The 16,169-nt window shown below is 51.9% G+C and overlaps 1 protein-coding gene across 2 annotated transcripts in view; it reads right to left on the bottom strand.

Moving 5' to 3' along the window:
- Positions 1-6,293: 6,293 nt before the first annotated feature.
- Positions 6,294-16,169, bottom strand: part of BAIAP2L1 (BAR/IMD domain containing adaptor protein 2 like 1) — a 67,970-nt gene continuing 58,094 nt past the window's right edge. For both annotated transcript variants that reach the window (XM_077758714.1, XM_077758715.1), the window contains exons 12-13: positions 8,586-8,623; positions 6,294-8,132 (exon numbers count right to left, since the gene is read on the bottom strand). In XM_077758714.1, the coding sequence (XP_077614840.1) occupies positions 8,057-8,132; positions 8,586-8,623 (114 nt within the window). In that variant the 3' untranslated portion in view covers positions 6,294-8,056. The remainder of the gene's footprint in view (positions 8,133-8,585; positions 8,624-16,169) is intronic.

Here is a 16,169-nt window from a genome sequence, read left to right as displayed (position 1 = left end):
GAAGCTTTCATTTGGTTTGGGGGTGGGTGTGTGGCCCTGAGGCAGCTCCTTTCAGCAGGATGGAGAGGTGGCCCTTGGGCACGGTGTCTAGAGTTGGGAGACATGTGACTGTACTTTCTCCCTTTTCGTGCAGCCCGCCAGGCTCTGTCCCCTTCCCTCCCTGGTAGCTTGGCAGCGATTTGCCCAAGTCACACGTCTGATTCCTTCTGGGGGAGGCTTGGCTCGAGAGGCCTGTGTCACTTGGCCATCATCTTAAGCAGCCTGACTCTGTCTTCCCTTTTTAGTCGGCTGCAAGAAAACTTCTTGGGAGCCCACAGGATGAGTGTGCTCTTTCTACCCCTGCCAGTTTGGACTGTGTGCTGTCTTGCTCAGCCCCCCCCCCCCCAAGCTGGGCCTCCCTGGGGGGTGTGGGCTGTGCCTGGATTCCGATTCTGGGGAGGTGGGGTGGCAGCACTGAGAGTCCAGGACACCAGGCCTGATTGGGTCCACCTGGGACTGCGCTGGGTCGCCCGTGGAGAAGGTGCTCTGGGGCAGCACGGGTCAAGGCCAGAGCACGCATAAAGCAGCAAATACAGGGCCTGTCCTGCCCTAGGTTCCCCACTGACCCTGGCTGGGCCTCCTTGGGTATTTAGTTTTGGGGTAACCAGAGAGGGGGGAAGGAGATCTGGAAATGAGTGGGGACTTGGAAGCCGAGACAGGCTCCAGGAACAGTTGTCAGAATCAGATGCTGTCCAAAGCCAGCAATAAGGTGCACATGGCCCGCGGTGGTCTGCGTGAGGGGACTGGTGACCCTGGTAGAGCTGGTGGGGGCAGAGGCAGGTGGTGAGGGTATGACAGGGGACATGGGGTGGAGTGTGGGAGGGGTCCTGAGAGGAAGGGGTCTGTGACATAGCTGTGGCCTCCTGGACAGCAGGCCACGGGCGTGTGCCCATCCGGCATCTGGCCTCTGCCCCGCCCACGTGCATGGTCCTGCTGGGGGACAGGTAGCCCCTGGGTGAGTCGGGACTCGGCAGGCTGCACAGTCCCTGGGAGCACTGCGGGGAGCCCCCGGCACCTCCAGAGGCCCCGGTAGCGGAAGTCCCCTGGGCGCCACCCCGTGTTCTGCCTCCCCGATGGAGGCTGCCCGGCTGTCAGGCTTGTTCAGAACGGCCGGAGGCCCCAGGACCGCAGAAGGCCGGACACATGTGCCAAGCGGGAAGGTATGACCTGGGTGGCCCAGTGCTTGGGCATCTGTTCCCCACCCCAAGAAGTCCCCTGCTCCCTTTTCCTGAGGAGGCTAGTCCTTCAGGTGAGGGCGGGTCTGGGCACAGCTCCAGGCCGCATCCTGCCTCCAGTAGGGAGGAGTTGNACCTGGTCGGGGCTGCTGTGAGGAAAGCAGGAGATGGGGAAATCTGGCACCCTCCTGGACGCGGGGCCCTCCCGGGAGACGTGGGCTTGGGCCTCCCACTCTGCTGTCCCTTGTGAAGCAGGAGCCCCATGTGGGCAGGGCCTCTGTGTCATCCTGCTCATCTAGCGCGTCGCGCAGGCCCGCTCTGGATAGATGTCAGGCGGCTTCTCTCTCCATAGGATCAGAGTCAGGAGTCCAATAAGCATTTTCAGAATTGGTCAAGTTCCCTATTTCCCCAGCTCCCCCCCCTCCCCACCAAGCACACAACCTGTTGCTCAAGAATGGGGGCGGGGCTTTCCATCCTCAGCAAGAGCAACTGGCTCTGTTTGGATTCTGAGCCTCTTGAAAGAGTTGAAACTTTGTCCTGGACTGATTGGGGCCCTTCCGGGATGGGGGTGGGGGAGGCGTTCAGGGAGGAAGAGCCTGTGGATCTCTCTGTGAGAGGCCAGCAGGAAAGCCGCTGGGACAGGGCATCCCCTCTCTCCTATGGTGGCCTCATGGGGACCATAATCGGGGACAGGTCTGCTCTGTAGCCTGGAGTGTCACTGCATCAAGAATGGCTCAGAGATCAGATTGTGTGTTTCAGTTCAAATGATTCTGGATTTTTAAGAACTAAATTAAGCCAGCAGTGTTTTTGAGGTCTAGGGTATTACCCCAAGTCAAAACATTAATAGTTTTGTAGGAAGATGTGACTGTTCATGTTAAGTGGATGAATTACAACCGTAAGTGGCCACATCATTCAGGTCATGTGCGGCGGCTGGGTAAGTTTCCTGTAAGCCTTTGAAAAAGCAGTCTCAGAGCTTTCTGTTTGGAATTGAGGGTAAGACTCTTCTGGCGGCAGTGTGGTGCCTTGAAGGCTGACCCTGTGCTTGGGGGCTCCTGCTGGCTGGCGCTTTGTCCCCTTCCCAGGGGACTCTGGGAAGAGCAGGCAGGGCAAAGCTGCCCAGGAGGTCAGCGGCCCCCAAGATGGGCGGTTCGTGGAGGCAGGCCAGCCAGGCAGCTTGGGTAGCTCCCGCCCCCACAGCATGGGGGGCTACACCCAGCTTGGGGGGGGCGTCCAGCAGCCAGGGGTGCAGACTGCCTGCATGTACCCACTTGAAGGCACTGAGGATGGCAGGACAGGCGTTGGCCCCAGACTCCTCCTGGACATCTGGAGCCTTTGAGCAGACATGGAGGATTCTAGGCTGTGCCTCGTAACAGCTAGGATCCCGACACAGGATGATGTGGGATGTCCAGCCCAGGTGGGTGCTCAGCCTGGGAGTTCTGGTCCTCACTGGCCCCCGGAGGGGACACTGGGCAAAGCACACTCCGCTCCGCCAGAGGGCAGGCTTCTCTGCAAAGTTCTCTGCTGTACAGGTGACCCAGCTGTGAGGCCCGGCTCACCTCTGCCCTCCACCCTCTGCTGTTTCCTCGGACACCAACCGAATGTGTGAACTGCTGTGATCCTCGGGACCTCAGCTGCAGGCAGAAGGTTGCTAGATACCGGGAGGAAGGACAGCGGCACCTGGGTAGTGCCAACTGGTGCAAGGCGCCCCGCCCCCCACCCCGGCCGCTTCCAGCTGCTCTGGAAGTGGCTTGATTAGCATCAGTAGTTGCAGGAGTCGAGGCTAGGACTGTGAGCAGAATGGGTGTGTTCCCGGCCCAGGGCAGCCTGTCCCGTTTCCCTGTGTGTGGGGACACAGCTGGTGGCCCAGGGCCTCCCTGGAACCTCACCCCTGACTGGGGCAGCATGGCCGCAGGTGCTTTTTCAGGTGGGACAGGTGTGAGGTCTGGACTCTCAAGGGCAGGGAGGCCATGGGAGGGGCCGAGAACAGTGTGGTGACCTGACGACCTTCGCAGTCCTTGGAAAGGGGACTCCTGAGTGGCTATCAGTTAAGCAAGTTCAACTCTTGATTTCGCCTCAGGTTATGATCTCCTGGGTCATGGGTTCAAGCCCCACGCTGGGCTCTTGTGCTGACAGTGCAGAGACTGCTTGGGATCCTCTCTCTGCCCCTTCCCTGCTCTTGTGCATTCTTAAGAAAAGGTAACTCTGTTGAGAGAAATTCGGGCCTACTGATTAACTTTCTGTCAGATCTGGCCATGTCTGTGTCCAGTCTAACCAGTCAGCACGCACGTCAGTTGGGGAAGTGTCGGCTGAAACAACCGTTCAGCAAGTGGCTTTACTGCAGGACTTCTCAGAGCCATTCCTAAACTGCTGTGTGCTGTGATACCAGGATGGGGAGAGTTTCCCTAAANTCTGCAGTTTAGCAGGGAACTAGTATCAGGACCAGTATCTGGGGAAGTGCTGCTGGGGCATGCTGTCCAATGTGGAGGTCTTAGGCACCCCCTCCTGAGTGGGTAGGAAGGGAAGTGGGCATGGAGTTTGACTTTTTCTTTAAGCAGTTGAAAACCAGGCCGCCTCCTAGTCTGGTTTCTCACAATTCCCCGCCTGCTTCGCAGGATAGGGCACGTGGGCTGGAGCCCTGGCCCAGCGGGTAGACACAGCTGGGAGCAGTGAGGCCCTCAGAAGGGGCAGCAGCAGCTGCTTTGGCATTTTGGATGGAGGAAGTCTTCTATTGGGTGCTTGTATTAAACTGAACCTTCCTCTGCACACACGGTGGCAAAATGAGAAGCAGATGCTTCTAGAACATTCTGGAAGGGCATAAGAGATCTTTAGCGGTGTTCAAAGACAGGCTGAGGCATGGAGAGAGGACATGGCTTTGGGGAGACCAATGCAGCTGTGGTAAAACCAGGGCAAGGGGCTGGGCGGCCACAGGAAGGAGTGGGTCAGGTCTTCCTGGTCACTGCCCAGCTCCTGTCACCCCCTGGACACCTTCCCTGAAGTCCCTCCTTTCTTCCTTCCCAGTACTCAGCCCTGAGCGATTTGGCATAGTTGTTCTCTTGAATTCAGGTGAAGGGCCCTATTCATTAAAAGCCCTGGATTTGCAGTCAGTGGCCAAGGCTAGAGGCCTCCCCTGCCTGCTGCCTGGGGAGGAGTGTGTTTCCACCAGCTCTCCCTGGCTCTCCGTAACATGACAGAGTTCTCATTAAGCGCTGAGCTGGCTATTGCAGCTCTCATTTTAAATTCAGCCTTGGGTCCAGAACTTCCCACAAGTAGCCTAAGGAGCAGGGTCAGAGCCAAGCACATGGCTCTTGCTTCCCAGATTGGGAGCCTTTGAAAGTGACCCTGGAATGTGAGTGGTGACTTTAGATCACCGAACCTATACTTGTTGCTCATGATTGGGGTGATAGCTCAGAGGTGCCTTATGGTATTGTGTCGTGCGCATTGAAGGTAAACTTTTTGAATAAAGATTAAATTTCTCAATCTTTTTTTTAGCCTTTTTTTCTAAGTTTTTAAAAGTTTTTTTTTTTGAGGGGCGCCCGGGTGGCTTAGTCAGTTAAGCGTCCGACTTTCGCTCAGGTCATGATCTCGCGGTTCGTGGGTTCGAGCCCCGCGTTGGGCTCTTTGCTGACTGCCAGCTCAGAGCCTGGAGCCTGTTTCAGTCTGTGACTCCCTCTCTCTCTGACCCTCCCCTGCTCACACTGTCTCTCTCCTAGAAATAAATAAAAAGCATTAAAAATTAAAAAAAAAAAAAGTTTTTATTTTTGAGAGACAGCACAAGCAGGGGAGGGGCAGAGAGGGAGACAGAATCTGAAGCAGGCTCTGAGCTGTCAGCACAGAGCCCAACATGGGCTTCAAACTCATGAATCATGATCTGAGCCAAAGTCAGACACTTAACTGACTGAGCCACCCAGGCTCAGTGCTGCCTTCTTATATTGTGAATATGGCTGATTTTAATTGTTCACTAAAATCTGTTGTACCCCTCCCCCAAATCAGAATTATAAACTTAATAAGTTTTTGGATTTTCTCTCTAAGGGATAGAAGAATTAAACTTTCCAATTCTGGGGGGAAAAACTCTAAAATGATTTGGTTTTTTTGGGTCTTGTTTTCAGAGATAGAAGAATTTATATAGAGACTAGCATTTGCTTCTTGTTCTTCCTTTTGTGACGGAGGAGAAAACACGGCAGGTTATGTGGCAACTGAACGTTCTGGTGTTTGTAAGTGGTAATTCCTTTAGGTAATGTAGCAGCTGAGAGCAGCAGCTAGCCTTCCCCTGGGCAAACGGGCATGTGCAACAGGCCGGGGGTTTGTTGCTGGAGGGGTGAAGGCTGCTTCTGTGGATGTGGTCACTGTGAGGCACCCGGGGACCCTGTGTCCTCATGGTCTCCGTCCCTTCTTGTGCCAGAGTGTGGGGTGGGTCCAGAACTGGGTCTGGCCTGGGGCCCTGCCAGGGACCCTAACATGAGTGCCCCCCGTGTTCTCTCTGCAGAGTCGGGGTTCTGGAGGACTCCTTCACCTTCCTGGGCATCTTCCTGGCGATCATCTTGTTCCCGTTTGGGTTCATCTGCTGTTTTGCCTTGAGGAAGCGAAGATGCCCCAATTGTGGAGCAAACTTCACTTAAAGGGAACACACCTGGCTTTCCTACATCCAGCTGTCTTTTTCTAATGTAAATGTCGTGTACAGTAGCTTTATTTGATTAAGCTTCCAGGACTGTTTTGTAAAGTGAGGCGGGATAGACGGCGTGCGCGTGGGCTGCGGCTTCATGGTTTCGTTGGGCGCAGGGGTCACGGCGCACTGCTTTGGGGTGAATGACAACTCAATACAGCACTGCTTTTATTTTTTGCAGTCTTCAATTTGAGAAAGGTGAGAAATACGGTTTTAAATAAATGAGATTCATACCATTGTTGACCTGGTTCTACCTATTCGGTGTGTGCACACTGCCACTTATATAAATTAACTCGTGCAGATGTTGGAAATTTGTTGTGACCAGACTAGAGTCATATGCCCAGTGCCTGGCTTCAACACCGTCCCTCATGGCAGATCTCCATCTATTCCTCTGTAGGCATTCACTGCTCAAGAGAACATGCTTTGCAAAGTTTTATTTTTATAACAAAACAGAATACCTGGACATTACAGATAATGCACCTCTGTGCCGGGCCTGAGGCAAGCCCCCCCCCTCCCCTGTAAGGCAGGTGGGTGCCCACCGGGGCCCATTCTGTGAAGGTGCAGAACTGAGGGGGGAGGGAGGTGGGCCTGCAGACCACACCTATTCATCTCTGTAAGGAAGCCAAAGGATCCCAGAGGAGTGGCGCTCTGGAGGCCAGGGCCCGCACCCCCATAACACACTGAGGTTGTATCTTTACTCCCCCCACCGCTGAAAACACTGGGCTTCCGTGAGCCCCCTCTTACTCAGCGAGAGGAGTGGTGGGGCCACTTCACGAAATCAGCGTTTTCTTCCCTGGCTGGAGCAGCCTTTCTCAAGACAGCTGTACTGCCTGCTGACCGCTCAGCTGCCTTGGCCCTCACACGGGTCTGACTCCCCAGCTCCTGGGGACATTGTCTGGTTAGCCAACCTGGCCAGGACAGGACGAAGAACGAGAAGTGGCACGCACTCACACTGGTTTACCAGTGTGACCATTTGACCAGCATTTGACCATAAGCAGTTTCAAGCTTCTAGAAAAACGTTGATAGTTACAGCGAGACCAAAGGAGCTGTGACCAACAAGGCCCTCTTTTCCTGCACACAGTGAATGGCCTGGGTGTGAGGCCTGACCCTGCACCCCTCCAGGATAGGGCCTGATCCCCGGCAGCCAGAGATCAGCTCAGCCACCCACTCAGAGTTCCCTCTTACGGGACACTCCAGGTTCTGTGGGGACAATGGCAGGTCTCAGCTGAAACGCAGAACTTCACATCCCAGCCACTAAGGCACGTGGCCTTGTATGCGCTGGGTGGGTGTGTATACACACACCTGATTCAGAAGTGGAGAAACTTGGCCTCCAAGAGGTTTCAGAGTACACTAGCGACGGAGGCAGCTTTGGTCAACTAGCTTAGCGAGAACACCCTGGGTCTGCACATGCAGGGTCCTTACACGCGTGCGTGACGCCCATCACCTGCAGCTCGGCCTGGTGTGTTTTCGTTGGTGAATCCAGTTGGTGAGTCTGAACTACCAAACTCAGTAGCTCTTGGGATTATTCAAGTACTAAACATGGCTGTGACAGGGACAGGCCAAGCCTCTCTGTGCTCTATAGCTATGTCTAAATCAAGGGAAACTTCGGGATGTCTCCATCTTAGGTAGCTCTACATGTGATTAAACAAAAATTAAAAATTTTTAAGTTAAAAAATTAAATTTTATAGAATATTCTCATAATTTATATTAAAATTATGATATGCATGCTAAGATGCAATTTATACCTTTCCTTTAGATAAATGTTATAATGCTAGGTAAGAGCACATGCTTTTTAAGATAAAAGTGTGCTCTCATTTGGTGCAGAAAGCTCGTCATGAAAGCACAGACTATCCCTCATTCTGGCTGTTAAAAAAATAATCACAGAATATTTAAAAAATTATACAGTAAGGATTAGAACCAAATTTATAGTCTTCTGATGACCAGAATGGGAAGAAAATATTTTCATGATTGAGTTGGTCACTAAACTATTTTCTTAAAGACAGAAATGTATCAACCCAACTATGTTAAATTGAGGAAATGCGTCGATTTGCTCAAGTAGAATACATTTAAAATCAGGCACCCTTTGGCGAAGCTTTGCAAAGTTAAGCGCACACCAAACAACACATATCATTTTGCAAGTGAGAACTTAACATCATAGGGACTGGAGCTCCCAGCCTGCTCTTCATCGAATGATAGGTGCAGAGCGGTCGTTTGTCACCGTCGGCCGGAGTTTCACAGTCGCAAAAGGGTTTTCTCCACTGCGGGGAGAGGAAAACCCGTGTCTGCAGGCATATACTACAAGACAGGAGTCTGGTTTTGGAAGAGCTATTACTGTCCTTGCTTTGTGACGTTAGAAGGCTTCTCTGTAAAGCTTGGGACATTTTCTAAACAAATGTTTCACGGTGGCCGTTCTCTCTGTGCACCCATGCCCACCCATCACAGAACTCTCCAGAGCTGTAGACGCTGTAATGGGAGAGCCCACCTCTCTGTGGCCCTGTGTGGGAGGGGTTACGCGAGAGGGCCACTAGGACGGGGTCTGGATTAAGGTGCCAAACGCAATATGGCTGGGAGGTCTCCCCTGAGGATCTGTGACAGAGCCTGGGCAGAGCCTCCTGTGCTGTGAGGAGAACAAGGTGGTCACCTCTCCTTGGACCCCACAGGCCTGAGGGCTGTGCAGCGACCAAGATCCCCAGAGACAAAGTTCAACATACCTGAGAAAAGGCGGCTTTGCTGTCCCATTGGTGTCATTCTGTGAGGAAGATAAAGACGAAGGGTCATAAACTGGGACATTTTCAATGAGACCTAAAGGTAAAGCCATTAGTCCCTAAAGTGCAAGGGACAATTTATGGTTGATACACGTAAGCCCACCTGAGACCAACGTCTCAACATCTAAAGTCACTTAAGGAATAAGGGTAAGAACAGAAAACCAAGGACAGTGAGGGCCCCTCCCAAGTGCTGGCATGTCTCAGGCCTTGGGGGACCACAGTGCCTACAGCTGGTGTTTTGGGAGCCCAATCCTGAATGAGGCCATGATGAACAGTAAGCAAAAACAAAACCTTGTTGGGTTTTGGTGACCACAGATGTGTCAAGGGCTAGCCGGAGATCTGGTGGGAAGTTCCAGAAGATAAGATGACAGGATACCAACACTGTCTTTGCCTTCAGGAACTACCAGAGCCTGTGGACTTGGGGTTCTCCCAATGTAGCCAGGAACCAGGGGTGTGTGTGCCTTCCGTTCATTTTATAAAGCTAGAAGGCTTTAAGAATTTGCTTTAAATCTGCTCTGGCTGTTTGAAAAAAATCATTGGCCCAAGCTTGTGGGGCTAATTCTCAGATGGCTGCCCAGGAGAGGGCAGTGTAATACCGTCTGAACAACAGGCCAGTAGACCAGACCTAGCGACTCCTGAAAGTTCCCAGGATTCCCAGTGGCCTCGGGGCATATGGGCCTCTGAACATTGAAGGATAGCTCCTCTCACTTCCAGTTGCCAGCCTGGGGATGAAGGCCATACTTGGAGGCCAAAGCCCAGGTCAAGACTTTCTGCATGGCTCCTCTTAGTTCTGGACACAGATTTCTCAAAGCAGAAGAGAGGCGGTGGGCACTGGGGCTACTTCAGACCTGTGCCTGCTGTCTCTGTGCCTCTGAGGACCTCTGAGCATGCTTTGAACTTTGAGACCAGCAGGTGACCAAGGTCATCCTAATGGGAAGCCCCAAGCATCTGAAGGCAACCCTGGTCAGCCTTGTGCCTTGATTCAGTGTCTACTTTTTTTTTTTGTAATTTATTTTATTTTAGAGAGAGGAGAGTGGGGGAGAGGGACAGAGTGGGGGGGGGAGAGAATCCCAAGCGGACTCCTGCCCTTAGCCCCAACATAGGGCTCCCCATCCCACGACCCTGGGATCATGACCTGAGTCGGATGCTCCACTGACTGAGCTACCCAGGTGCCCCTCAGTGTCTACTTTTCATCACAGATGCACAAAGCGGCTGCCCTGCTCAGCATATTCTAGTAGGGCTTTAAATGGCTGCAAAACAATTTCTTCTTACTAGGCGTGTTGAGCTTCCCCAGCAGGCCTCAGAGTAAGTCATCTGTGGGGGCAGCGCTCCTATTCTGTGATGGGCACAGGCTAATTTATGACCTACTAAAAAAGCACCAGGATGCCTGCCCTGCAACGGCATGTGTGCTCGGACCGCTGGCCACAAACAGCGTACCACACCACCTAGAGCAGACAGCCCGAGCATGGAGGCGTCAGCTCACGCTGGGAAGAGGCCTCCAGGGTCCTCCCGCCCGGCCTGGGAAGCACACTTCCTGCTCAGCCAGGTGTGGCCTCTGCCCATCTTGCACTTGACCCCAGAGGCACACTCAGCCCTCGTGCTCCTTGGTAGTCTCGCTGGAATCCACCTTCTTGCTGCCTTTCCCAGGGGCAGAACACCGTGTCCCTGCCAGGTACATCCTCAAGTCTGAGGAAAGCTCTGTGCACCCTGAGCTGGAAACCAGAAACAAAACCCTCCCGGAGCACCTGCAAGCCGACCTCAGAGGGAAAACTTTGGGGCTTGTTCCCGGGGCCTCCTGAGTCCCAACTGACCCAATTGAACTTGAAAGTTTACTTAAGTAATCTCTATACCCAACGTGGGGCTCAAACTCACAACTCTGAGATAAAGTGTCACATGCTCTACCGACTGAGCCAGCTGGGTGCCCTTGACTCAAATGAACTTTAAAACAAGTTTAGCCACATTTTGACAGGCTGTGCTATCCGAGTACTTGGCCCAGACATTTGAGAGAAACAAAAATGGTGGCATAGATGCAACACAGTCGATCCTAAAATGACAAGTGACGACTCCTGCCATGAAGAAGGAAGGTTGAGGGTAACCGAAGACCGCGTGAAGCCATTTAGTGCCAGGGCAAACCCGTGTCCTGGTGTGGTATGTACCCCACACGCACCCTGGTCAACCTACACACATGCATGTGGGCACCAAGACACCCAGCAGGACACTCAGAGCAGTCCTGATGGGCCAGCCTCAACATCTATCAACAGAAGGGACAACAGCCTTTGTCCAGTGAATGCCACACAGCAATGGGACACCACGGGAGACCTAGCTGCGTGGTTCGGTTCCTCTGAGGGCCAGCTCAGATGTGCCATCACAGTGTCTGAAGTTGGGGCATCTGGATTGTGAGAAGGGGCAGCGCTGTGTGTGTGTGTATGGGGGGTGGGGTTCTGATGAGGTCTTGATCTGGTGCTGGTTATATGTAGCTGCTTTGTGAAAAGTCCTGCATTTTTCTGTATATGGTATTTGCTTTTAAAAATAACAGGCCATTCTCAGGTTTCTCCTCTCTTTAACACACTTCCACTGAGCCCACTGCCCCCAAATCCACCCCTCCTGTGTTCTCTTTCCTGCCAGTGAAGGGCACCCCCAGGCCCTGTGGCATTGCCCTCATTCAGTCCGTTAGGAAGGCTCAGAAGCGTCTGCAGAATCTCCCCTCAAAGCTGACCACACAGCCCCGTCCCTTGCGCTGGCCAATGCCACAAGCCCGTCTGTCCATCCTGTCTGCTGTCTCTAAAAGCTCCAACTGAGCCTGTCCCTCCACAGCCTCCCTGGGGCTGGGTCATGGGGTTCAGAGTCTCCTGGCCTCTGTGTTCCCCAATCTTGTCTTTCCCTCTTCCAACATCTGCCAAATGCTGCTTTGTCCTACAGGAACAGCAAAGTCTCCTTTCTTGGTCCTGTGTCCCTGGACCGTACCTGTTTTGATGCACCTCCAGCTGGCCCAGGGCCCCTCTGCACAGGCTGCTGGGCCTCGGCAGGCCATGAGCCACCTTCTCTGTGCACACGGTGCAAGGCACACAGCACATGTTACAGCAGGTCTGGGGAGCTGAGCTCCTCAAGATCCCGCAGCCACCTGGCAGAAAAACTCCTTCCACACACGGTGGGCCTTGCTCTGAGCCAGCAGTATGTATCCTGCACTTTTCCACAGACGTCAGTCACCAAGGCCAGCACCCATGGCCTCATAGGTACAGCCAGCTACATGTTCTGGAGTGTACTCAACATGACAGGAGGTGATCAAGTGACAAAACCAGGCACCACTAGGGGCTAGGCATGTCATTAGGAGTGCAGAACAGATTATCTATGAGACAGTAAGGGCAGTGAAGGCCTCAGGCCTGGACAGCAAGATAACCCATAACCAGCTAATTATGACTCAGCAGGAACAGACAGGGTGGGGCACTCTTGATTCCCCTGGCAAACGACACTCAAATCCACCTTGAGTGGGCACTTGCTGCCACATGGTGTCCATCCACCTCCCCATTCCCACTATCTAGATTTCTGCTTGGATGTTCTCCACATGCCCACGTACCTTGAAGGGGACTGCTTGGTCCTAGCTTATGATGGGTCCAGGTTAGCATAAGACCACCTCATACAGTCCATCTCCTGGCGGTAGGCAGATACTCAGATGAGACAGGGACTTCCGTGGCCCAGTGAGAATGCTGAGGGGGTGCCCTCTGCTCTCTGCTCACTATTTAGTGACATGAGCCCACATCCACAGAAGACAGGGTGATTGATGAGAGAGCCCTGAGGGCAGCCTTGGTATACCAACCCTCTCTAGGCTGCTGCTTCGATCAGATAGTTTCTTCCTGTCTGAAGCTGCTGGAAGTCAGCTCTTACCTGCAACACAGGTAGCCCTGATGCTTGTTTTAATTTTTTAAAAATATTTTTGAGAGACAGCATGTGAGCGGGGATGGGCAGAGAGAGAGAAACACAGAATCTGAAGCAGCTCCAGGCTCTGAGCTGTCAGCACAGAGCCTGACTTGGGGCTTGAACTCACAAGCCAGGAGATCGTGACCGGAGCTGAAATTGGACTCTCAAATGACTGAGCCACCCAGGAGCCCCATCCTGATGCTTGTTTTAAAAGTTAACATCTAATGCCAATCCTCAGCATGGGCCGGACTGATCTCATGAATCACAACCTCTGAACTAGTTCAACCCCTTTATTCCTAAATTGGGGACACTGAAGGCCAGACAGGGAAGAGCCAACTGCCCTGGGTAACCAAGGCATCCCCTGTGGAGAATTAAATGCAAAAAAAAAGAAAGAAAAGAAAAAAAGCCACGCTCAGGGGCCCCCCTGTCACACAGCACTTCTGGCTTGTACAGGGCAGTAAACGCTGACTTTGAGAAGCAAGAGTATGTGGAGGAGAGCTTAGTTTTCAACAGTTCTCTGAAGCCTGGTTCTCTGATTATTTAACAGCCCTGTGCAATGAACAACAGAGGCCGTGGCCATCAGGAAGGCCCTCTAGCTTCAGTCCCAGGGACTGCTCCCCTGAGCCCCTCAGGGAGAAGTCGGTATCTCAGAACATCACAGGGTAGTCACAGAATTGTGGGTTGGTAGGTTCAGGAACATTCTCTTCCTGAATAGTAGGCAGCTTCCAGGATTGGGTGTTTAGTGTACTTAAGCTTAAGAATCCTGGTGTTTAAGACTACATGTAATTGACATTAACGGATGTATATAAAAAGTAAGTATAAAAGGATTAAGGTGCTTTGCCAGCTGCCATGGATCCCAGCATTTGGCTGAGAGAGAACATACCTTTCCCCAACATCATCAGCTGGTTTAAAAATTTTAGTTTAGGAAAAATAAATTACCAGCCGGGTTGGGTGTAAGAACTTAAAAAAAAATTTTTTTTTTAATGTTTTATTTATTTCTGAGAGAGAGAGCGAGCGAGCGAGAGCGAGCATGAACAGGGGAGGGTCAGAGAGAGAGGGAGATACAAAATCTGAAACAGGCTCCAGGCTCTGAGCTAGCCATCAGCACAGAGCCCAATACGGGGCTTGAACCCACAAACCGTGAGATCATGACCTGAGCTGAAGTCGGATGCTTAACCGGCTGAGCCACCCAGGCGCCCCAAAGTGTAAGAACTTTTGATACGCAAAATTCCAGGACCGTGTCCCCAGCCCTCAGGGGCTACCAGTCATGCTACGTGCTTCTCAGCCACATTTCTAAGTAAGGTTTTAAATGGAACACTGTTCTATTTTTGTATGATCTACACCTGATTGTCCAAAATGGTAGCTACTACCTGTATGAGTGTGTATATTAAAATTAAATACAAAAACAAATTCAGTTCCTTAGTTGCTTATCCATTTTTTCTCAGTGCTCGGCTGCCCTCTGTGCCCAGTGGCTACTGTGTTTACTAGGTAACCAGTCCTGGGCCACTTCTCTCCAATCCTCAAATTGTTATGAGTCACCTGCCATCCCTGCCCTGACACCAGAAGATTAGAGCCTGTGTCTCTTGCTGCCCCCGCAAGAGGCTACTGAGACGAGGCGGCGGCCAGGTCCAATGCCAGGAGGTTCTTGGGCTCCTGAGAGCACTTCTGGGGAGCAGAACTGGTTTTCGTGTGCCCCGCAGCAGGCCTGCAGATTTCAGTTATGTTCTTGGAACTCCTGATCTGACGTGACAGTGACGAAATGCAATCACTCATCTAACAGAATGCGGTCAGCAGAGGAGCACACGAGGGTGTCCGCTGGTGATGGAGCTGTGGGGCTTTTTCTTTTGCAGTTTGCATAGGATCTTGCAATAGGACTTCAAAACATGTCTGTGACAGAAATGGAATATAAATCATTACTCTCACTGTGAAACTGGAAAGCACTGTTATACTTATTTTCGGGTCATTATCCTCTTTATTCCAGGAGTAGGTGACTCTGTGGTCTTACAGAGAAGGAAAAGTGAGGCTCCTGAAGAGGGTGCTGGGGGACAGTGCCCCTGAAGTCATGACCATCAAGTGCCTTGTTCAGGGAGGCCCGCTGACTTCATGGCCTTTGCTGATTTTTAAAAACCAATTCGTATTTTCTAGTGACCTTTATTAACTGGTGTTTTCCATTATCCTCCAATCACAAAACAGGTCTCAGTATCAGCACCTAGCAGAACCTCATGAACAGCAGTGAGAGGATAGTGGGATTTGTCATACTGAGCATTCTGTTGTGAGGGAGGGGGCAGGACACACTGATATACGGCCAGCTGAGGTGCTGGAGCCATTTCTCAATGTGCCGAAGGACCTCCAGGTCCTGTTGCTCTCGTGTCCCCCTCTCCTCTGTCTCCCAAGGCCCTGCAGTCTGCCCCGCAGTCTGGGAGCTTGGAGAGCTGGGCTGGCTGCGTTCCTGTCATGCACCAGCCCAGGCAGCAGCACTGGGGCTCATCTGGGCTCATAAACACTTTTAACTCGATCTGAGAAAGTGTTCTGATCCTACTGTGTGGGTGCTGGGGAGTGAGGGAAAATATCTAGTTGGGGCTGGGGACCCCTGGGTGGTTCAGTCAGTTGAGCCTCTGTGTCTCTCTCTTTTTTTTTTTTTAATGTTTTTTATTTATTTCTAGGAGAGAGAGAGAGAGAGAGAGAGCGTGAGCCGGGGAAGGTCAGAGAGAGAGGGAGTCACAGTCTCTGAAACAGGCTCCAGGCTCTGAGCTGGCAGTCAGCACAGAGCCCGACGCGGGGCTCGAACCCATGAACTGCGAGATCATGACCTAAGCTAAAGACGCTTAACCGACTAAGCCACCCAGGCGCCCCTGAGCCTCTGTGTCTTGACTTCAGTTCAGGCCATGATCTCATGGTTTGTGAGTTCGAGCCCCGCATAACGCTCTGTGCTAACAGTGCTAACAGATTCTCTCTCCCCCCACCTCTCTGCTCCTCCCCTGCTTATGTTCTCTCTCAAAAATAAATAACTAAAATAAATTTGCCTATATTTTTCCCAAAGGAGATCTAGTGAAATGCTAACAGTAGTCATCCTGGAGGTGAAGTTATAGATATTTTCTTTAAAAAAATTTTTTTAACGTTTTACTTATTTCTGAGAGAGAGAGAAAGACAGCATGAGCAGGGGAGGGTCGGAGAAAGAGGGAGACACAGAATATGAAACAGGCTCCAGGCTCTGAGCTAGCTGTCAGCACAGAGTCCGACGTGGGACTCGAACCGACGAACCCCGAGATCATGACCTGAGCCAAAGTCAGCCACCCAACCGACTGAGTCACCCAGGCACCCCAGAAGTTATAGATATTTTCTAACAGAACAAAAGTTCTTGGGTTATTTTTCTAATTAGCAAACTGTGATACTTTAAAAAGTCCAACTCCTGATTTTGGCTCAGGTCATGATCTCACAGTCATGGGACTGCATCCCCCGTCAGGCTCCATGTTGAGCATGCGACTGCTTAAGATTCATATTCTCTCTCTCTCATCCGTCTCCCCTGCTTGTACATACTCAAAATAAATAAATAAGTAAATAATAAAGAAGTATTTTAAATAAAGCATAAAGATTAGGTATTTTGACTTGGACTTT

The sequence above is a fragment of the Crocuta crocuta genome, unplaced genomic scaffold (assembly GCF_008692635.1).
Source record: "Crocuta crocuta isolate KB4526 unplaced genomic scaffold, BGI_CrCroc_1.0 scaffold273, whole genome shotgun sequence".
Lineage (NCBI taxonomy): Eukaryota > Metazoa > Chordata > Mammalia > Carnivora > Hyaenidae > Crocuta > Crocuta crocuta.
The sequence above is the reverse complement of the archived record's forward strand: the minus strand, read 5'-3'. Positions and strand labels throughout refer to the sequence as shown.